This window comes from Rhodnius prolixus, unplaced genomic scaffold, assembly GCF_049639745.1.
Source record: "Rhodnius prolixus isolate KJV_2025 unplaced genomic scaffold, Rpr scaffold_15, whole genome shotgun sequence".
Classification (NCBI taxonomy): domain Eukaryota; kingdom Metazoa; phylum Arthropoda; class Insecta; order Hemiptera; family Reduviidae; genus Rhodnius; species Rhodnius prolixus.
This window is the reverse complement of record NW_027411605.1, coordinates 197,099-220,197: the sequence shown is the minus strand read 5'-3', so window position 1 is coordinate 220,197 and position 23,099 is coordinate 197,099. Positions and strand designations below refer to the sequence as shown.

Below are 23,099 nucleotides of genomic sequence, written 5' to 3'. Positions count from 1 at the left end.
ATACTTAACTTATGTCCTCCCGGACATATGGAGAAAATTTCTTCAGGTGACATCTCCAGCCCAAAACAAAATTAACTGGGAAGCCCATCGTCAAAAGGCGAGGGGGGGAAATAAAGAAAAAATTAACCAATATTTAATGAAAGCGAACCAGAAGTAATTTATTAAAATTCATAATTCTAATACAAAATACGACAATTGAGTCTGATTGCGATTTTGGTTTATTAATTTTTGTTTTAATATAATTTCATTTCTTCTTGTACTTAGGACCAGTCAACAGATGTTGGTATTTTATACTCCGTAAAGCGTTCCCTTTGGTCTGTGTATTGTCAAAACTTTTAAATCTGTTAAGATCACCGTTTTCTTTACTAAATCCGAATCGACCATCCCTTGATTCACCTGTTTCATAAAATTTTTTAATCTCTTTCATTAACCTGTTGTTAGTATATTTTGGTATATTAACTCTGTCCCCTTTTAATGAATTCATTACTCTAGGTTCACTAATTGAAGATATCTTATCCTTATCATTTACTTTTAGTTTGATCTTGTTGGGACAGGTCATCTTGTTTGAAAAATTTAAATCCAAATGTCTAACCAATTGTTTACGTTTTTTCGGATCTTCCTTGGAACATAATTTTTTTTTAAAAGCAGTTGTCTTCAAAATGTTATCAATGAATTCTGGTTTTGCTGCTCTTATATTTACCGAACGATCACGAATATTTCTTACCTTTTCTTGAACACTTAGATTTTTAATATCTATAAGGGGTAAATTTTCTATTTTCGGTGTATTCTCTGATTTGGGTATAGTTTCTTTAACTTTTATAGGCGTTTCCATAGCTTCGTCAACTTCAGCTTTTTGCTTTCCACTTGTCGCTGCAGCAGCTTTTTGTTCTGTATGTTTTTTTTCAATCCCTGCCTTTTTTTCATCTGTTGCCAGTTCCATGTTAACTTCGCTTTCTTCTTCTTTGACAATCTGTTTACTGCTGTTTGAAAACTGGTTCCAAAAATTTATACTTATACATCTAGTTATGCTATTAGCATTGTTTTTCTTACCTCTGTTTATAATTATTGGATCAACCGTAAATAATGGAGCAAGAGAAGTGTGTTTATAATTACTTGTATTGCCAGAGACAAAACTTTCTGATGTTTGCAATGGGCAAGGAATATACGGATGTTGAGAACAACTCAGGGAAATATTGAGATCTGCTGATTTCTTCTGTTCAGCTTGCTTTAAAAGATGATTTGTTAATACTGGGTCTACATGTATCGGCATTCTAGCTTCTTTCCACTTCCTCTTTATAAAGTCATCTATCATTGCTTCTTTGTCTTCACCATCCAGACTGTACGGTTTCTTTTTCATTACTGTATTTCTTGTCTTTATTCTAATAGTTTCTCTATACAGTTTTTTTAATTTTTCAAAAACATTCCTACTGGTATTTGTTGAACGAGATTTCTGTGGTTTTTGTTTTGGTCTGAAGTTATTGTAGGTATATGTTTTAAGAGTAGCTACCGGTTGTGTGTATGGACTTTTCAGTTTATGCCTTTGTTTCTCTTTCACAAACCATAATTTACTGAAATTTGTGTTTAAAGGATAATTTGCTGACACTTGAGAGTATGTCGTACAAGTTTCAATGCTCTGATTGGAAACATTTCCAAGCACCAAGTTACTGTCTGCACTTATCTTATTGCTTTTCTGAAAAAAAATAAATAAATTGTCAGAAAAATGCCATAAAATCTTAACGTTAGGTCGCGATATGAAGTAAGTGTCCAAGATGAAAGCTTAAAACTCTGAAATTCTGAAGGGAAGTCCTTCTAAAAAGTCTAAAAACACAATGCAAATTTTCTAATCAATATGATTAGAAGAAAGCCAGCAAGTTGAATTCTCCTTAAAATTTTCAGGGTAAAAAAAAATTCATTCATACATCAGAGACGAATGCCACGTAAAAATAGGCAGATTAATTCTCTCACTAAATCAGAAGTTCCTTAGTAAAACGGTTGGTTCCAAAAGAGCAACTTTGTTTTTTCCCATTAAACGTACTTGCGAGTCTGGGAGATCAATGAGAATGTTAAAAGTTATTTGCAGAGAGCAGAAATTCATTTCTAGAGGAATTTAGAGGATAAACAATAAGAGCGCATGATGTATAACAGGAAACAAATTTGAAATTCACACTTCAGGATCAAGCCTGCAATGGTTTGATCACAAATCGAAATGCCGGATCATAGATTACTTATAAATGCAAATGAAATTACATCTTAAATAATTAAACAAAAAAGTACAATATTCTATTTCAAAAATATTAGAGACTACGTGAATGGGGCAGAGACGAGCGGATTGCTGTAATGTAGGAGGCCAAGATCCTTCAAAAACCATAGCGCTCTTCAGTAATTAACTAGGAAGAAGATACTTGGCGCACTAAAGTTCCGGTAAAAGAACCAGTATTTTCCTATAATCAACTCCGGGAGTGACTTCAGAATCGTAGGAAAAGCTAGCCTATTTCAATTTTTTCTGGTTTAGAGAAATTCATTTACAAAAGAAAACATTTCCTACCGTCAAACTTTCTTCACATGTCTTCATCCATCGTTCAGCTAAATTACTCAAAAATCTTGGTACTGGATACAGTCCACTTAGGTTGCGTTTTAGTGCTAACTACAACAGAATCAAAACAAAAATACCTAATGAAATTTTCTTTCACTTATTGTACTTACTAGTTGTGAAATTTTCTTCGGAATAGCATATCTAAATAATTAGCATTAGTGAGCCTTAACTAGGTAGTTAACAAGGTAGAAACATAGGTGGAAACAACCTGCTATTATGGTTCATTTAATTTCGCAGAAACATAAGGCAGAAAGAAATCTCCCATGCTTCCATCTTGTTATAACTATTTGTTCTATAAATGGAAATAAACTGACGGTAATTAAAAGAACGATCATACACAGTAACTTTTGACAAAGTTATTGGCTTCGCAAATTATTCCGAGGATAAGGAAAGAACTAAGTTATTAGTTTCTGCAATACTAGACAAAGGACCAACATTACAACCTATAGACTTTTAGAGTTATTGAGAATTCCATTTGTAGATCATGCAAACTCATTACAAATTTCCACCAAACTAAACAGTCAAAGCAAAATCCGTCGCAAAATAAACTAAGTGACATTAGTTCACTTTACTTATAAGTATGTGATGTAAAACCACTAACTTTTTTAGCATCACCGATAAAGGATACAATGAAATTTTGTGACTTTCTCAGGATACGACTCAAATTTTCATTTAAAAAAGAAAGGAAAAGCAATGCCAAATAAATCGCAGAAATTACTTTTCAGAGGAAATACTAGTAAGCTTAGGCTAAACTAATCAAATCAGATTTATGACTCAAATTATATTTTTACAACAACTCGTCTTTTACACTTTTAGTTTAAAAATAACAAACAAATGCAACACACAAAAAATGGATACTTCATTACTATTAATAAAGTAAATTAATGCCAATTCTTTCAGACGAGCTTTACCCCTAATTACCAAATTATGTGTCGTGGACGAAGCCAACAAGCAATCAAACTTTACTATTAAATTCTCATATTAACAATTAAGTAAAATACAAGGCCTAGACCGGGAATCCGAACCAAATACCACAATACATCTTAGCTTTGTGGGCCACGCTACTAACCGCTCGGCTACCCTAGTTAATTACTACTAATTATTTTGATTAATAAAATCATAAGTGACTATTTACCTCCAACTTTACCATAGTACTATTGATGATAAAACACAAAAATTATACAAAAACTAAAATTTATAATTTTAATAAAGAATGTATCCTGGGAAACGCTATTTTAACGAAATTTTAATGTCGCTAGACTCTGACTGATTTTATTGTTACTGTTAGTTTTAAAAATTAAAATAATAAAGAAAAAAAATTGAGTATTTAATAAAAAAAAAGTATATTAAAATATTGCATTCATTTGACCATATTCAAAACAAAATAGTGAATTTACAAAGATAAAAATGATATATTCCAACGTTAATTAAGGCAATTCTGTTGGCATATACGTAATTAGAGGAAAATCACCTTCGAAAGTAGATGAAAAAATAAAATTACTACGAAATTAGCAATAAAAAATCTAATTTTAATGTAAACAAGGTACACATTATTAGAAATCTCCAGTTTTATGGAAATAGTAAATAGTTTAGCTCTATTTTTATAAATTGTATACAAACCGGAATCCGTCAGATGTCTGCATTTAAAAAAAAAAATTCTCTAAACTGTAACTTTGACGCAAGATAAAATTAAACTCCGCAGGATTGGTCCCCCTCCAGTAGTGTCCGTGTGATTAGACTTAAGTTTCATGATGGATAAAACTTCAAGGTTTGCGTTTTCCTTCCCTAAATAGGGAACTCTCAGCCATAAACGGCCTTTTAATAGGTATTCATTAAGTGTACAGTGCAATGAATAAGTACTTTCATACAAACCTAAAAAGGTTAACCAGTGGCAGGTCCATGCAATGCAAGCGTTCGCTATGTTCTCCCACACTTTGTTGGCTGCAATATTGCAGTGTTTTGCAATGCATTGAATAGGATATCTTAGTAATTCGCCCATGCAAGCACACTGCCGCCTCTCCTAGGCCGATTCTTGATAAATATTTTAATGAGTAGTAGGCAATGGTGAAGCAACATCAAGTTTTATACAATTTTACATAATATATTGCACATAACATTAATTTTATGACGATTTTAATGAAAGTACGAACAGAAGATACCCTAGGAAGAAGTATGTTTTAAAACCCTGCTGAAATATAGTGTAACGCAAGAAAGTGAAATAGGTAGGAAAAATAAAGAGATCTTCAATATGATGTAGTATTGATAAGAACTAGAAACTTACGCAACACTGAAAAATTAAATTCCCTATTTCCGATGACAAGAAGAGTTTCGAAGTTTAAATAACTTGAATTTCTACAATATTTTTTAATTTAGTTAGAATATTATTTCAAGAGAGAAGAACAAATTCTGAAATTAAATAAATTATCTTATTAAAAATATACATTTCGTAATATTAAAACGGGACCAAATAATATCAGTTATACTTCAGATAAATCAGCCGGTTCGGTACGCCTGGAAAAGATAAAAGTTAGAGCGCAGAAGTGTGGAACAGAACTCCACTCGATATTGATTTCCATAAACGGGACGCTCCCTCTGTAAAACATCCAACAGGTAATACCTTATTTTTCATATCTATTTACCGGATAATTACTGTATTATCTAGTTAATGATATTTGTTTTTCGCTAGAACCTTTCTATTACTCTCTTCTTATTAAGGAAATTATTTTTAAAAAACGTCGTTAAATGAATTCAATCCTTGCAATGAGCTGATTCCATACATAACACCTGTTACCCTAAATCTGCAGTTCATTTTTATAGCATTGCATTGTTTGTCCATTGATGATTACTAAATTAAACTAGTAAATGCATTTAGCCAGCTGTTTTGCCATTTATTATCAATATTTAATTTTTTAACTTAATATTTCAATAAAAGAAATTTTTTTTAAAAAATCCAATTACTATAGAATGACAACTTAATAGTACAAACATCTTTTCCTTGACTTTTATCAATAATTTAAAGCTTTTATCAGTTATTTATTTTTTAAAAATAATATACCATCGCGTAAATTTCTTGGAGAGAAAAAACTGCTAGTCATATAAAAGTTTTCCTTATTACTTATTGTTTTTTTTATACACTAAAGTAAAATTCCGCACAACTTTGCTTTTTATTGTTCTAATTCTTATAAAATTTATTCGTAATTGGAAATAAAAAAAAATCAGTTAATTTAACGTTTCAACTTTACACCAAATCACATTAGTTATACTGATTTAAACAAAACAAAAATTATATCACCATCAAACCTTAAAAACGAAAAATCTTAACAATTTTCTGGGCAACACTAAACCCATATGTTTACTTTTCAAGTACACACTATATTTATATAAACGTTTATATAAAGGAATAACACAAAAATTAAATTAATATATTATTGGAGGGAAGTATAAACTTGCGTTATTAACTATATAAAAAAAAATGAATTAATTTACTAGAAACACGTATTGGTATAAAGTTGAAATTAGCGCATCAATGCTTGCTACAAATTTAAATTAATTTCCTTTGAGATGAACTCCTCAATTTTTAATTCCTTCAAGTTTATCTTTACTTTAATAAGCAGTACTACAGCCCAAAGGGGCCTTGGCTTCCCCAACAATGCTCCACCAGTTTTCTCTACACATGGCCCTTCTCTTCCAGTTCTCCACGTACAGCAATTTCAACAATGAAGTTTTTGATAGTGAATGTACTGATAATGAGGTTGTAGACGAAGAAAAGAGTTCGAAACATAAATCCGCCAGAGTTCATAAAAGTAACAAGATAGTCCGTAAACTTTGAATTTTATAATAAAACTAAATTTGGCGTAGACATTGCTGACAAAATGGCAAAGAAATATAGCGTAAAATCAGGATCAAGAAGATGACCATTTCAAGAATTTTTAAAAATTTTAGATTTAGCTGGCATAAATGCGTAGGTTTTATATAGAGAAACGACAGATGAAAAGATATCCAGAAAAGATTTTCTTTTTCAATTAGCAGATGAACTTGCCATTGAAAATGTTAAACCAGGGATGGAACCACGAGAAGTTAATGTACCTACAACTTCAAAGACCTTATATTGTTCACGCAAATGGTGTCAAATAGGGTACTGCACTAAATAATAAGACTACCACTATCTGTAATATCTGTAAAAAATATGTATGCGGAAAATGCACACAAAAGAAAAAGAATGTTTGTAGGAAATGTGACAAATTATAATTTTTATATCAAATAATTTACTTAATACCATAAGAATAACTGACCTGAAAATTTATTTTAATTTTTAATTTTTTGTTACCGAAACATATTTTCTTTATTATACTTATAATTCTTATTAATGTGTAAGTAATAAAATGTGAGAATCCTCATTTAGGGATCATGGTCCCACGTACTATACAGCATGAAATTCCTTTAGAAATAAACTAATTTTTCAAACTAAAATTTAATTATCACGTATCTTTTAAAGACCAGTCATTTTGACTGGTTTTGGTAGAAATGGCTTCGTCTAGTGTTCTAGTTCTAGTGTTAAATTATTTATATAATTTTATTTCATTTACGACTAGTCTGATAATTTACTTTAGAAACTGAGCGGCACTTTAGTAAATCAAACACAGAAAATAAATAATTAATGGCACCTGAGAATTGTCTGAAGGAGTAACGCCATAGCGATACTTTCTTAATCAAGGAAAACATGCAATAATTCTACGGCCAGACCCGACCATTTGCTTTCTGTAGAGAGGACTTTCTGAAAGGATTGAACGCAACTTAACTACCTTAAATTAACTAATTAACAGTTCCTTAAGTTGGTTCATTTGATGAAATTTCCAAATAGTAAAAAGAACAGAGCCTATTGTTTTTCAGCATTAAATTGCTAATTTCATATAGGTTTATTCACTTACTTCTTCTTCCACACAGCCTAGAAAAGATGAGTCACTCCGAGAAATCTCTCCAGCAATGCTACTCCTTCATTCTGGCGCTTAATAATCTGCACATCCAAGTCAATTTGATACACCCTTCATCTAAGCCTACACACTTCAATTTTTTACTCTTTTGAACAGCAGCATTGTCCTGGTATCTGGTTCTTTATCTCTCTCATTATGTCGACTCTATAAAACAATCAACATAAGTTTTATTAGGAGAAGATTCCTCAAATAAGGCATGCATTCCACTAACTAATCTATTTAGATTGCTAATTTCAAAGTGAGTGGCTTAAAAATAAATAAATCTGTAAAAAAAAATTATTGGTTCCTTTAAGTGTCAGTGTTCGTTCGTAGAATGGAGTGTTCATTATTAAGATGTTTCTGTTAGCATGAGAGTGTGAGTTCAGCTAGAGTAAAAACACAATTATAATTCCATACTTCCTTTCAGCTACAATGTTATTGTTGAAAATATTACTAAATATTACCACTTTGAGCGCTGTGGTTCTTGCAATACCTACAAGTATTTTGGAAGACTTAAAAAATGTACAATTACAATCGCCAATCAGATCCAACAAAGGTACTTATTAATAAATAAAACTCATTTTAATTTAATAATATTTGATTAATAACATTTTATTAATGTAGTTAAAAGGGCTCAAGAATTTATAATGTTTGGAAATCAACAAAACCGAGCACCAAGTTTTAGTAACATCAGAAATGATAAGAGAGGTAATAACCTACTACATATTTGTTGGGGGGAAGCAAACTCAATTTATGTAACAAATGTAAGTTTTTTGATCAGCTTCAGAAATTGATGATAACAGTCTACCAGATGACGAAGGTCCTTTACCTCAAGTTGTTCCTCAGGCCGATGAAGCAACGTACGAAAATAATCATTTAACTAGCGGAAATGTTTACGATAAGGCTTATCCTTACACAAGCAGAGATTTATACTACAATATGTTATTGAGAAATTTAGAGCTTACTCAAAATTTACATAATGACCCAGGTAATTTTAACAATTTCATAACCACTTTTTCAGTTTTCACCCAATTTTAATAATTGTTTTCGGAAAATAAAAAAGAGAAATATTTGAATTAGCACATCCCGCTGTGATTTTCTCCAAATAGAATTTAAGCGACTTTTTAACACCTTTTAAAATTAAAAGCCTGTACCTTCTCAAAAAGGACCCAGAATATTCATTTTCTGGGATAAAAAAAAATTGAATAAAGTCTAATGTGTAAGAATAATATCAATAATTTATTTTTGTTGCTATTATCATTTCAAAGAGCGAAAGAGTGAACCAACTTTTCTGATATTGTGTTTTCTATGTGTGTGTTTATTTGGCTTTCCTCTTATAAAGTTTTATTTACAGTCTTTAATTATGATTTTCCCTCATATTCCATAATGGATGGGCGTTTTAAAAGAGACACAAAATCAACCAAAGAAAGCCATAAACCTCTGTAAGTATAAAGTATTATAATAACTAATCATTATATAAATAATGATTGGAACTTTTCCTTCAGTTACAGATCAAAAAGGGAACACGTACTTAATCCAGAAGAATTTCTCGCTTTAATGAAGATGGCTGACAGTAATAAAGACATTAATAACAAATATTATGACAGGTACGATAATTTTCATTTTTAGAATATAACATTACTTTTAATATTGATAACCGAAGTAGAATGTAAAAATTGTTTACCTAGTAAGTTCCCGAGGAATTTATGATTAAATTGACTTTAATCGTTTTGGATAATTATGTCTCAATTTGTCTTGGTTTATTAAAATCGCACTTGCCAATCACATCTTCATTTGATACAACTCCTCCCGAAGCTGTAAATTTATCCTCGTTCGTTTAGGAGTGAGAAGTACAGCATTGAATAGCATTTCCTCACCAGCTCTGGTTTCTTGGCGTGGACACTGCCTGTGCACAGAATTGCTTTGTTTCCTGCCAGAATTTTGAAATAGGCGCCTCGCTCTGTTTAGATGGAACAAGAGATGAAGATAATGATGACTATTTTGAGATTAGCCGAACTATCTAAGTCCACGACAGTTCTGTAAAAGAATCTAACTTATGTTCTCTCTTAAAAATAAAAAATGACTCTTATGTATTCGGAAGTTTTCAAATTAACTTTCTGCTACGTCTTCACGTAGGCGTTGAAATATCTGTTTACAGAATATCCTTCATTATGCGGAGATTATTAAGTGCAGAAAAGAAAAGAACTTGAAACTCCTAGATCTAAATTTGAAAAACCACATTTGTAAATAAATTTAATATTTAATTTTTATAATATGAGTTCTATGTTAATCACATTATCACGTATTCTTTTTTTAAGAATTCATTCAGCAAATCTTCAGTTAAATCCACAGTCTTCCTCTTGTAATTTATCCACAATAAAGCCAGTGGAGCACAAGACGGCATTGACGATATGTTTGGTTCTGGTGATTTCAGGCTTAATATCATCTTTCCCCAAAGCTCTTTCTTAAGCATTTTATATTTTTCTAATGCTATAAATGTATTTATCCTTATAAGTAATATTCATTAAAAAATACGAAAATTCTACTATATTTTTCCTTTCGAGCAATTTTTAAGTGGATTAGGTTAATAAACATTTTTTCAAAATTTCAAACATAAACGTCTTTCCAGAAATTATGTGAGTTAATGAGAAATCCCGGTCTCTGCATCATTAATATACGGAGGGGATTGCATTTCCATTATCCATTTTTAAAATCTATTTCTCACAGTTTGCAGCATTCAATTTTAATGTTTTATTCTATTTTTTTTAAACTAACATCTTTTCTATTCATTTTGCAGAAGTTCCATTGGGTGGCCAGTGTATGAGAGTGAAATTGAAGACTTCCCTGGTGTAGATGATGATACCTACGAAACGGAATCTAACGATGAAAATGGTAAAGTTGTTTATAAATTTAGTTTAGTAAAATTGATAAAGAAGAAATCAATTAGTACCTTCCTCTACTTATTTTTTATTCTATGGGTTCTTCAAATCAATGTTTTCCAACTTTTTTTTGGAAATATTGCCCTCCTTAAAGATTGATTTATTTTCCGGTCATCTAAATCGATGAAAGTTGTCTTCTTTATTTTAAAAAGTTTTTACTTTTTAATATTTCAACTAAAAAGTTTTAAAAATTTGGTTTTAATTTTATTAAAAATTAAAGAATTAAATGTGTTAGTTAAATACTTGACGAAGAAAATTGAAAGGAGTTTCGAGAAATTAAATACTTGACGAAGAAAATTGAAAGGAGTTTCGAGAAAGTTCCATTACATAATTTGCGATATGTAATTCGTGTAAGTCTTCCCTCTAGAATTTTTACGATTATTTTTATTTAAAAAAAGAAAAAAAGAAAGTGATTCTATTTAATTTGCTGATATTTTCAATAATGGAGTTTCCTCAACGTATTTTTGGTAACAAAAATGGAGTTAGTAAGGTGGGGATAATTTATGAAAAATAACTTAAGTTTTACAGTAGAAATGAAATTATTGAGATTATTTTTTTTTTACAGGAGCATGGTACAATAACGGTATGATGTATCAGTCACGATTTGGTCACCCTAAAGATGGATTTAGAACTAATAGACCTCATAAAAGGTTTATGGTGTCAAAACGAAGAATGGTAAATAATCAGCCGATGAACTTAAGCAGTATTTCGTTTCATTGAGATTAAACGGTATCATCTGTTCATGTCATAAGTGCCAATATATATATTGGCGTTAAATAAATTGCCAATTTTTAAAATAGCAGATAAAATTCTCATTTTGAAATCATTCAAAAATTTTGGTAGCGCACAGTTACATACGTCAAAAGAATTAAAACATTTCCGAAAAATTTCTAAAATAGCCTCTTAGTAATTCTTCGCGGAGTTTTAATGTTTTCGCTAAAAAGGGGATCGGTATTATCCATGTTGATACCTAATCATAGTCATGTTGATGTCCGCTTTCAACTCTACCATCTGCAAATACTTCTACGACGGATGTTTTTCGTTAATAGCCAGATTTCCCTCGAACACCGTTGCAACGTAAACTTAGATCTTATCTGTTTAATTTGCTTTAGGGTGAAAGTATCTCAAGTGATTTTTTACGACAAGCACCATCCATCCCATGATCGTTTTTTATCAGCTTTGATTTAGGTAGAACTTACTTACAATGCTTAGCTAGCGAGGCTTGATTTTTTATTTGTTAAGGAAAACGTATTTTATGACTATCACAGTAAGAGCCTGTCACACTAGTTGCTATTAATTAAACATATTGTACAATTCGTTTTTCGTTTGTTAACGTGATAAAAAATATCTCTTGCAAGAAACTAATTCTTTAAATTTAGAATTAGTTTTCTAATAAGGCCTAAGGCAATTCAAGTCACGAAAATAAAATTTATTCCCTAATTATTTATGCTAAGACATTCCTCTTTCTTTCTGTCGAGTACCATTTTTAGGATTGTAACTTAGAAAAACAAATTTTTAATCATGTTTTACAATACTTTACCTATATAATTTCAATTACTATTTCTTTTCAGGGAGCTGAAAATGCCGCTCAATACAATATGCCGTACGGTGTGTATGACCCATCTGACGGCATTCCTTTACATAGACGTTTTCTACTTTAACCTAAATGGCATCTAATAAATTAAATACTTCATCCAGAAGGGGTAACTTTTAGAAATTATTTAAGAAAATGTAAATATAGTAAACATATACAGTAAACATTCTCATAGCAAACTTTATAAACAAGGATTTTTTTTTTTTAAGTTCACAATTATGTGAATTTTTCTTTTCATTTTCTTTCCCAGTAGGATGTTCACAAAGTGTGATACAATTTCTGAAAACATGCAGAAATGATGACTAAAATTTGTAAATAATGAATAATTTTGTCAGATTTATCATCAAGAATGGAAGTGTAAAAACCTTACCTTTTTTTTTTTTATTCCTTGGTTATTTGTGAAAAAATTAAGTAATGGCCATGCTGTTGTTGATTTTGTGTTTTGTTTTCTTTTTTTTGGCATTCGCTTTACACTATACAACCAACTTCGAAGTTCATTCCTTCCCAGAATATTTGTTCTTAATGATGTAACTTTCTATCCACAAATATATTTGTTAATCAAATGGTCAATAGGTTTCAGGACATGGACATTATTAGAAAAGATGATGTTTTCGTATCTGAACGGCGCACTCTCATTTTTGTAAAGCGAGCTGAACAGCTCATACTTTCTTATACGAAATGCCCAACTGATCTCACTTATCCTATCATATTTATTGCAGCGCAATCACTACAATGCGAGCAAAATCCTCAAATTCATACTAAATCCAGCCTTTCCCATCGATCGGTTCGTCAAATTTGCCCCTTGTTACCTCATAAAGTCTTTCAACTTAGAAAAGATAGAAAGGAATTTGCAATCTTAAATGAAAAAACAGCTACTGTATGGTTAGCCGAAAAATGTCTCGAAGGCTGACAGATGTAGGAATGCTTATCATAAAACGGAAATCATCATTAGTAGATAAATAGTACCACGTTTCCACTAATCAAAATTCTACAACTTAATTCCCTCAATAAAACAATTCAAAATTTTGTAGTTAGTATAAAAGTATTGTTTGAAGAAATTATAGAATAAGATTGTTTACAACTTGAATCACAATTGCTCTTTAAAATCTTGGTTCTAAAAAAAAATTAAAATTTGCAAGATTGTACATTATTAATTTATTTATTTTTCTTGATTGTTTCAGTAATATTACCAACTAAAAATGGATGATTAATTTCTATTCTGTCTGAAAATTAAAGACTTATTTTATGTAGAGAATGTTATTAAAAATTAGATTATATCTCTTAATAATTTCACAAATCTATAAGAATTGTATGAAAGTATAATTTATATAAAAGAGTCATAATTCCACAAAATAAATAAATATATATATATATACAGATATGTACCAAATATATTATACATACTAAAAACTAAACAAAACGATATTTATGATTTTAAAAATTTTAGTTTTGTTAAAAAAATAAAAATAAAAGAAAATTACCAGATGACCATTATGATGAAACTGATTATAGATTTATAATAATTTTTATTCAAATAAAGATTCGATTTATTATTTGTTAAATTTCGATGAATAATAATTTTTGATACCACTAGTTGGTAACATAAAACGTCCTTAAGGAGAAAAATGAAAGATTTTCTCTTTTTAACAGCAGGATGAAAATCCTTCTAAAAACAACGCGAATGCAATGAAAATATGGATAGCTAAGACACCGGTGGAAAGTGAAGAATGTTCGCCAGCAGCTCTTCTGGACTGTCATTATCTCCGTTAATATTAGTTTCAAAACCACTAACCCAAAAATTTAAATTATTTAAATCCAAAAGCTTGTTAATACTTCTAGTTAATATAATTTCCTAACCTTACCAGTTTAAACATTTCGGCTCAAAAAAACACTTAATGCCACTTTTCCGTTAGATACTTTTTTTCTGTTAATTCGAGAGCCCTAGAATACGATTTAATAGGGAATTCTCGATTTCGACAATGCGGCACGTTTTGCAGTGTACATTAAGACCCTTACCTCAACATGTGTAAAGTAATTTGTTAGTAGTTCTTGTAAGTTCTTCTTTCCCTACTTGCTTAACGATGGAAGCACATGCCAACATACTCCGACAAATACACATAATATAATATTGATACTGATCAGTGTGCTAGCTATTAGTGATGGGCTATTTGAGCGGACTCGTTCCATTGGAACGAGTCCGATGGTGGAACGAGTTGATTCAAATCCCTATTTTTAAAAAAAGTGATTCCGCCCCGCCCCAAAAAATTTAGGCAAATAAAAATGAAAATGAGGCAGCAGAAGGTTTGGAACGATTAAACATAAGAACAAATGTCACGCAATTTATTATATTATTATATCATTAAATGTTAGCTTTCCCAGTTAATAACAAAACTATATTTCTTTAACACACATTGAGTACTATCCCTAATTTCCAATTGCTCTGATAAATATAAAATTAACAACGTAATACAAATATTAACACAAAAATAGGCTAGTCAAATATAAATTAAAGCAATGCAGTTTTGTCATTATCTAGCTTGACCACTAGAAGACTGGAGTTAACTTACTTCAAGAGTATTCAAGGTAGAGAAACGGAAATGGGTAGGAAATTATTCCATAAAAATTCTAACCCTTCAAAATTATAATTACTCATAATATTTATTTACTAAGAATTGAATATCAAGCTTTTAAAATATTATCTTATTGTTTTACAAAAAGAAAAAGCTGTGTGCTTAATCTTAAACTTAGCGCTGGACACTTACTCTCATCTTCATTGGCGTAAGTTTGAACGTGTACATGTCAGCTAGACGGTCAAAGTAAAACTGGGCCAAAATTTAGTATTACCTAACTGGTTTACTTAGTGTAGTATCCCTCCCACTCTATCACCTATTTCACAAACATTCATCGATTAAAAATATTTTTTAGTTAAATATTCGTTTCATTGGAATACAAAAAACATTATAACGCTTTCTTAAGATGATTTGAATTTTTAAAATTTGTTTTTGTCCATTACTCTTATAAAATACGAGGAATTTCAAATAAAATATAATATACAAACACAGAATGATCTAGTGTGCAGGTGGAGTCAGTCGTAGTTACCATGACAACGGAACCGTTAAACGACTCCGGCCCAGCTCTAGCATTTTCATTGGTTAAATCCACTGGAGTTGGTGGAGTCGAATCCGGAGTGATTTAAATCCTTTTGAAACCGGACTCGTTCCATTTTTTCGTTCACTGAATCTAGCCAATAGAAATTGCTGGAGCTGGAACCGGAGTTGTTTAACGGTTCCATTGCTATGGTAACGAGGACTGACTCCACCTGCACACTAGATCATTGTGTTTGTATATTATATTTTATTTGAAATTCTTCGTATTTTATAAGAGTAATGGACAAAAACAAATTTTAAAAATTAAAATCATCTTAAGAAAGCGTTATAATGTTTTTTGTATTCAAATAAAACGAATATTTAACTAAAAATTATTTCCAATCGATGAATGTTTGTGAAATTGGTGATAGAGTGGGAGGGATACTGCAGTAAGTAAACCAATTAGGTAATACTAAATTTTGGCTCAGTGTTACTTTGACTGTCTCACGGTCATGTACACGGTTAAACTTACCCAATGAAGATAAGAATAAGAGTGTCCAGCGCTATGTTAAAGATTAAGCACACAGCTTTTTCTTTTCGTAAGATAATGAGATAATATTTTTAAAGCTTGATATACAAGTCCTAGTAAATAAATATTTCTTTATTTATGAGTAATTACCATTTTGCTTGAAGGGTTAGATTTTTTTTTATGGGAATAATTTCCTACCCATTTCCGTTTCTCTATCTTGGATCCTCTTGAAGCACATTAACTCCAGTCTTCCAGTGGTCAAGCTAGATAATGACTAAACAGCATTGCTTTAATTTTTATAATTGACTAGTCTATTTTTATGTTAATTTTTGTGTTACGTTGTTAATTTTATATTTATCAGTGCAATTGGAAATTAGGGATAGTACTCAATGTGTGTTAAAGAAATATAGTTTTGTTATTAACTGGGAAAGCTAACATTTAATGATATTTTTTACAATGTTACTAATGCATAGGGTAAGTACAGAGACCGGAATCGGTGAACGAGTTGTTGGAATCGATTCCAACCCTGGAACTGATTCAAATCCAACGAGTCCAAAGACGGACTCGTTCTGCCCATCACTACTAGCTATAGTATGTAAGGTTAAAATTAGAGCAGCTGTTATTACTGCCTTCTTAATATCCACAAGTGAACTCAAGATATATATGTTACGGTAAAAGTAGATATTGCGGCAAATGTACACATTTTCCTCCTCGTTTGGGTAATGTGCATTCAACTAACATTTACAATTTCAAAGAAGGGGAATGTACATTGAATTCACAATGACCATGTCGTTTTGGTAAATGTGAGCATACAAAATACGAAATCGCAAGTGCTAGTAATGTGGTGCGCATGCGCACTTGTAGTGGTACGCGAACTACCGTTTCGGCTAGTTCAGTAGGCGCTGCTACTTCACGTTACACATTTCGAATGAAATTGGGTATGAAAACATCAAATTTACCTATGGAAGAGTTAGAGCAATTACTAGAAGGAGTACACACAGCCAATTCACCACATAGCAAAGTTGCAGAAAACGATGAATTTTACATTGAAACGTTAGACATAATTTTGGATGATGGTTTATTATGCAACCAAATTGAAGATAAAGCTGGAAGTTTTGAGTTAAATTCTGTTTTAAACGAGAAGAAAATTTTAATTGATATTGCTCGAAAGAAAGCAAGGGAAAATTTAGAAAATCAAGCTATCAAAATGTGTAATCTTTCGAAAGAACAATTTCCTGCTGCTGTGATTGGTGACAATGTTAAGAGTTTCCATTCCAGACGTTGATCGTGGTAAAACGGATCCAAAAAATTTGATTTGCGTTGTTTTGTCTAGAGATGACGATAAAAATTTATATAAATTAGGAACTAAACAGGGAGTCTTAAAACAATCTTATTCTAGGCATGAATTCGCCATTTACGAACAAAAGTTTATATCATACGAAGATGTTCCTCAAGATGTTGAGAAATCGGTAAGAGAAATTATAGGAATGCAGTCCCTTACTGGTGGACAAGGTTTTAAAAGATGCATCTGTAAAGGAATATGTTCCTCAAAAAAATGCAGTTGTAAAAATGCTGGAATATTATGTAATTCCAAGTGTCACAATAGCAATTCTTGCTCAAATAAATAAAACTTTTTTCATTATGAAATTTCTTATGTTCCTTTATAGTTTTATAAAATTTAACTGTTATTGTCCTGAGAAGTAGGCAAGCCATACTTCAGGAACTTACAATAAAACGATCTTGTTTTATATTCTTTATTTAATGTTTTGCTCTTCACTTCTTTCTTCATCTCTACTTTCTTAAGGGGAATTTTCAAAAAACTTATAAACTTTTACCCCTGGCAAATATTTAACAAAATTTTGTTATACTCCCGATAAATATTTGCACAGTTATAATAAAGTATGTTATTATTATTATTATTTGTTTGATTCCCATCGTATTGGTCCTGAAAAACTAAGACGAAAATTGTATTTATGAATATTGGGATCATAACCTACGACATATTATATAATATGCAAAGAAAAGTATGTTTTGTTTGTCATTTACATTTTTTAATTAAAATAATTTTCGTTATTAAAGCCTTTAGTATTATGTTTATTTAAATAAATATTTTTTTACTGCAACAACATTTTTAATTTATTTGTATTCCAACTTTTCTTAAAACATGAAGGTAAGAGTATACATTTACCAAAACGTGAAGGCAAGAGTACACATTTGCCGGGAAATGTACATATACATTATATTCAGTTCATATATACCTAACATTTTAGGAAATGTACACATTTTACGTTAAAGTGTATATTTCCCAAGAGTGTACATTTACCGTAATATATATATATTATAGCTCGCCAGCCAGGTTAGCCAGGAGGTTATTAACTGCTCTCTGTGTCTGAGGAGAGGTTGGAACTATAGCACACTCACATGCTGTTACAGGAAACGCTAGAAAACATCCTAATTCGACCAAAATCACTTCCCAGAAGTGAGTTTCCTCGGATCTGATCTGCTTCATGCAAAAGAATGGTATTAATTTATGAAATGATCTATAATACAATATTTCTGGAAGAGGGCACTTCAAGGAGGCTCATGCAGATGCGTGGGAGAGAACTCATTAGATACAAAGCTAGAACTGCACGGTTATTAGAAAGTGCATCCGTGATAAGATTTGTGTTTCACTAATATTTTATAACAATATGTTAAACCCACTCGCCATGCGCTATGTTCCTGGGCAAGTCTAGAGTATGGGTATTCATAATATAGGAACTTACTAGAGAATTTGTCTGTAGTAGTGGACTTCCCAATCTCATAATGAGCTGCGATGTCATTGCACTATCCCATATCTCTAGAATCTAGTCTAGTCTAATTCATTTTTGCATCATTAGTCAAAAAGAAGCCCCTGAAGAACTGGTTATGACTTTACAAGCTCAGCAGACTATTAATGGATCAGTTTCAAAAAATATCAAACACTAGCCACTACATGAAGGAAGTTATCTCATTTAAAAACCAATTTATAAAAATCAGTAAATTATATTTTCAGAAATGCTATTCAAGTACAACAATATACTCGTATTATGCTTCTTCCTTGCACGGTTGACCAAGCTAACTATTGGCTTAAACCAATTCGATTTCCAAACACACATCATTGTCCTAAACTATTTGCTTCGGCAGATTGTTGGCCATTCTATACATTGGGTGTACTTGTCCCTTGACCTTCAGCATCTGTTTTAGCTTAATCTGATCCAGTGCCATGAAAAAGTTTAGAAATTTTTTTCTAAATTTCATTTTCTTAAGCAAATTTACTTCATACAAATTTCACCTCATCAGTGGACGAAGATGAAAAGTCACAAAGCGTGCAAACAGCAAACTGCGACGAAACATATTCAAAATAGAAGTAAGCAGCCCTTTCATCGCTTCCTTATTTTAGATTTTAAGTTCTACATCAAACTGTACATTTCACTATCGCACTAATTGTTTTATTAGTATCAGCCATATTTTGGACAGAATATTTGCGCAATAGCCTTGATTAAAATTTAAAAAATACACAAGCATTGATGTCTTCTAAAACAAAACAATTCAACCAATCACGACCATTGGGCAAAAATTTATTCTTAAATGCATTCCACGCATATTCCTCAAGAAATGTCGTAGAACAGACAGGAAAAATTCGGATAGCAAATATAATAAGCAGATGATTCAGAACTAAATACGAACTCCAGGATGCAACTGCAATCTAAACTTTACCTAATTACGTAAGAAAAAAAATGTATTAAATGTAAAATTTGTTATTAGTGTCACTATTTTCTATAGAATAAAAAAACACTAATAGTAATTATTATAATCAACTTATCACAAGGTTATTGAAAAAAATATTCAATATACTTTGATACTGGAAATGGTGATATCTTAATTAGGTGATTTGAGAATGAACTTGGGGTATAAAAGGGGCTCGTAAAGAATGGGCTCCTCACTTCTACTTCAACCATGTTCCGTCACAGTTTGTTGTTTGCACTCTTTGCAGTGTTCCTCTTCGTTTATACCGCTGGTAAATATTCACTTTATTTATTCACTAATATTTTATATGCAATAGAATCCCACATCGTCTTATGAAATATTATGGATTTGTAGTCTTTTCCGTTAAAAGTTTATCCATCGATTTAAATTTATATTTCATGTAACGTTATATTTTACAAGTAATCTGTAGCCTCTCGCGGGATTCTATTTAGTGTTTACTGACTTACAAATGTACCCTACAAAAATACTACACTTATCTCCGTCCAAGTTTTTCTACGAAAAGTATTTTTTTCGTATCCCAATACGAGAACTTGTAGTTATAAAGCTTACGCCAGTGTTCACTAAGCTAGCTTTTTACCTTCTAACATATTTTTATATGATGACAAATAAAAACTTGGCGATTTCACAGAAGCAACAGCATCAGAAGCAAACGCAACAGCTGATGGTCTAGGAACAAGTACTGCCAATGTAACTAATGGTAATCAGGCTGCTCAAGCAACTAGTGAAGGAGCAGGAACTGGGTCAGGAAATGCGATTAACAAATGCGAGGATGGTCAACCCTGCTAGGGAAAAACACAATAGATATTGTGCTTAAACTATGTATCTTGAAAAAAACTTCAAGAACCTGATTATGCAATCTACATTAGAATAAAACTATTTTTCCTGAAGTATGTCTAATTATTCAAAACCTGTATATTTGTAACTATATTGTAATCAGCTATAAGGTACCTATTACTTGATTAAAACTAATCTTGCCCAAGATCTGAACTACAGAAAACCAAATCAATTTTTATATGCTCCACAAACTTCTAAAAAAATCGTAACAAACATTTCTTAGAAATCTGGAAATAGCATGAACAGAGATATTATGTTCGTTTTGTGGTAATTACACTAGCATTTTGGTTGCAACGCCTTGTTTAGTACCTTATGGTTAGCACAATGTTAATGGAATAAGGAAATAATCAGTTGCGATAAAATTTCAAGTTTCAATAAGTATTTGGAATAATAGAATACTATTTATTGACTAATTCCTAGCCTGCAGTTTAACGAGGAAACAAAACTTATGCAACAATTCAACCATCATCTATTAGAAATCATTTACATGCTTAAGCAGTGGGTAATAGAAGTTCCGCTGCAATTAAAAAGTAGAACATACTGCTGGTTATATCACATCAGCAAAAATTGCTTCTGCAACTAAGGAGTTTCATGTTTTATGTACAGAGATTTTAGTGAAAAACATGATCTTTAATATAGCTCGAAATTGCTGTAGTTTTTCCAGCTGTAAGCACCCCACAAGCTACCTCTACAACAAAAATTAAATAGAAATACGAATAATTTTTCAATTTATTAAAAAATCTTAACACCATAACACAAACCAAATCTTCAATAAATTCCAGTATTGCATCTGATATAATATGGAAAATAAATTTCGTATTCATCTATATCAAGGTGGAATAACTAGCTTCAGAAAATCACAAAAACAATGATCAGTAGCTGATAAGTTGTTTTAATGTACTAATTTATATTAGGAAAATATAAGATTTTTTTTTCTTTTTCAATTAGCCTTTATATCGTAAAATAACATATAAACGTTGAATTAAAAATATATCTATTTAATGTATTCACAATTCAACAATCCGTGACGTTTTTAAATATTATTTAGTTGATCTGATTAAACTTATCAATAGCTGTGAACTCTGTTATAATAGACTAATTTATATTATTAAAATATTAGATTTTTCATTCTTTGTCTACTAGCCAAAAGTCTGATGTAAATTAATACACGTTAAATTAACAATATATCTATTTAATGTACTCACAATTAAATTATTTTTGTCTTATCCTAATTTTATCAAGTAGATCTGATGTAATTTATCTAATATGCTCAACTAAGACATGCCACACATTTCCCTTCACTTCAATTTCCGATAATACCTGCTCACCGAACGTTTCTGCACCTGAAATATAAGTAATGAAATTAGACGACAAACTTTTCGACATGAAGGATAAACTAATCTGTTACTGTTTAAATTTCTTATAGGTTGCAAGTTCGAATTATCATTCTTACTGCATTTCTTAAGAATTATTTTTCATCTTTGCTTAAATTTTAAGAACTCATGAAAAACTGGTTACGACTGCACGAGCTTAGCAGGCCATTAATGGACCAGTTCTGAAATATGTCACGCATCAGCCATTCCATAAAAAAAGATATCACATTTTGAAAAAACCATCAGTTAATCATATTTTTCTTGTAGAAATATTATTGAAATACAACCATCTACGGTGCTCCTTCATTACTCGGATAATCAAGAATAAAGTTACTTTCGCTGTTCATTTCGAATTACAGACCTAGACCGTCCTCCTCGACCATTTACTTCGATCAACATTTGGCCCCTATAAACATTAGCGAAACATGTTCTGTGACCTTCAGAATCTACTTTATCTTCATCTGATCTAAATGCCTCTGTAAAACAACCTGCATTTTCTTTTTTATTATTTTATTATTTAACTATTGACTGAATTTTCCTAATTAAATTAAGTCAATAGTAATTATGCCTCATCTGTGAACAAAGATGAATGCAACAAAGAGTACAAACAACAAACTGTCACGAATCATCTTTAAAATAGAAGGAGGCGAACATGTAATTATTAAAATACTTATTTCACTATCGTAATCCCTATTCCATCTGTACTATACTCACTTTTTTTCTTACAGGAATATTATGCGAAAGCATTGATTAACATTTAAATAAACGTCGAATTAAAATAAGAATTTAATCCGAGAAACAAGCCCGACTACAAGTTATTAGCTATAGATTTAAAAACCAACCAGGAGAAGATTATAATATTCTACCCAAATTTTTAATGATCCTTAATAAATAAATATGAATATAAATATATCTATCTGTGATACAAAGTACTGTTCTTCATAAGCACGAGTTCTCCTCGGAGCATTAAATCCAAGTATGAACGATCTCTCCTGGATCTAACTGTTCTGTGGGTGTGAATTTAGTTTGTTAAATTTTATTCATACCTTACTGGAAATAGGTACCCTAAAAAAAAAATGCCCTTATCCCTTTCTAAGATCTCAGATCTCAGAACTCAAAGAGTGTTACTGCAATATAAACTTTTTTGTAACTAATACAAATGTATTAAATGTAAAATAATAGAGAATTTATTATTAGTGTCACTATTTTCAAGAGTAACAAAAACTAATAGTAATATTATAATCAACTTATCACAAGGTTATTAAAAAAATGTTTCTATATACATTGATTGATACTGGAAATGGTGATATCGTAATTAGGTGATTTGAGAATGAACTTGGGGTATAAAAGGGGGACGTAAAGAATGGGCTCCTCACTTCTACTTCAACCATG

The 23,099-nt window shown here is 30.9% G+C and overlaps 2 protein-coding genes across 11 annotated transcripts in view; one reads left to right on the top strand and one right to left on the bottom strand.

Moving 5' to 3' along the window:
* Positions 1-200: 200 nt before the first annotated feature.
* Positions 201-23,099, bottom strand: part of LOC141454878 (uncharacterized) — a 70,983-nt gene continuing 48,084 nt past the window's right edge. Inside the window, exons 1-5 of one of the 9 annotated variants that reach the window (XM_074129559.1) lie at positions 9,248-10,364; positions 7,522-7,728; positions 4,466-4,624; positions 2,546-2,644; positions 201-1,690 (exon numbers count right to left, since the gene is read on the bottom strand). In XM_074129559.1, the coding sequence (XP_073985660.1) occupies positions 245-1,690; positions 2,546-2,572 (1,473 nt within the window). In that variant the 5' untranslated portion in view covers positions 2,573-2,644; positions 4,466-4,624; positions 7,522-7,728; positions 9,248-10,364 and the 3' untranslated portion in view covers positions 201-244. Of the gene's footprint in view, positions 1,691-2,545; positions 2,645-3,194; positions 3,384-3,728; positions 3,884-4,465; positions 4,863-5,906; positions 6,680-7,521; positions 7,729-9,247; positions 10,677-12,042; positions 12,632-14,112; positions 14,991-17,329; positions 18,943-20,513; positions 21,023-21,539; positions 21,678-23,099 lie in introns of those variants that run through there. The other 8 variants (XR_012459000.1, XM_074129560.1, XM_074129558.1 and 5 more) reach the window with 8 other exon arrangements.
* Positions 5,076-13,658, top strand: LOC141454882 (uncharacterized). 2 transcript variants are annotated; one of them, XR_012459003.1, is made up of 10 exons: positions 5,076-5,203; positions 7,991-8,119; positions 8,188-8,271; positions 8,345-8,551; positions 8,918-9,005; positions 9,069-9,170; positions 10,361-10,455; positions 11,068-11,177; positions 12,074-12,233; positions 13,278-13,658. XR_012459003.1 is itself a non-coding variant. In XM_074129572.1 (10 exons), the coding sequence occupies exons 2-9, from the start codon at positions 7,996-7,998 to the stop codon at positions 12,161-12,163; spliced, it is 900 nt and encodes a 299-aa protein (XP_073985673.1). In that variant the 5' UTR covers positions 5,076-5,203; positions 7,991-7,995; the 3' UTR covers positions 12,164-12,205; positions 13,278-13,658. The 2 variants fall into 2 exon arrangements, 1 of the variants encoding a protein (XP_073985673.1); XM_074129572.1 differs by having other exon boundaries at positions 12,074-12,205.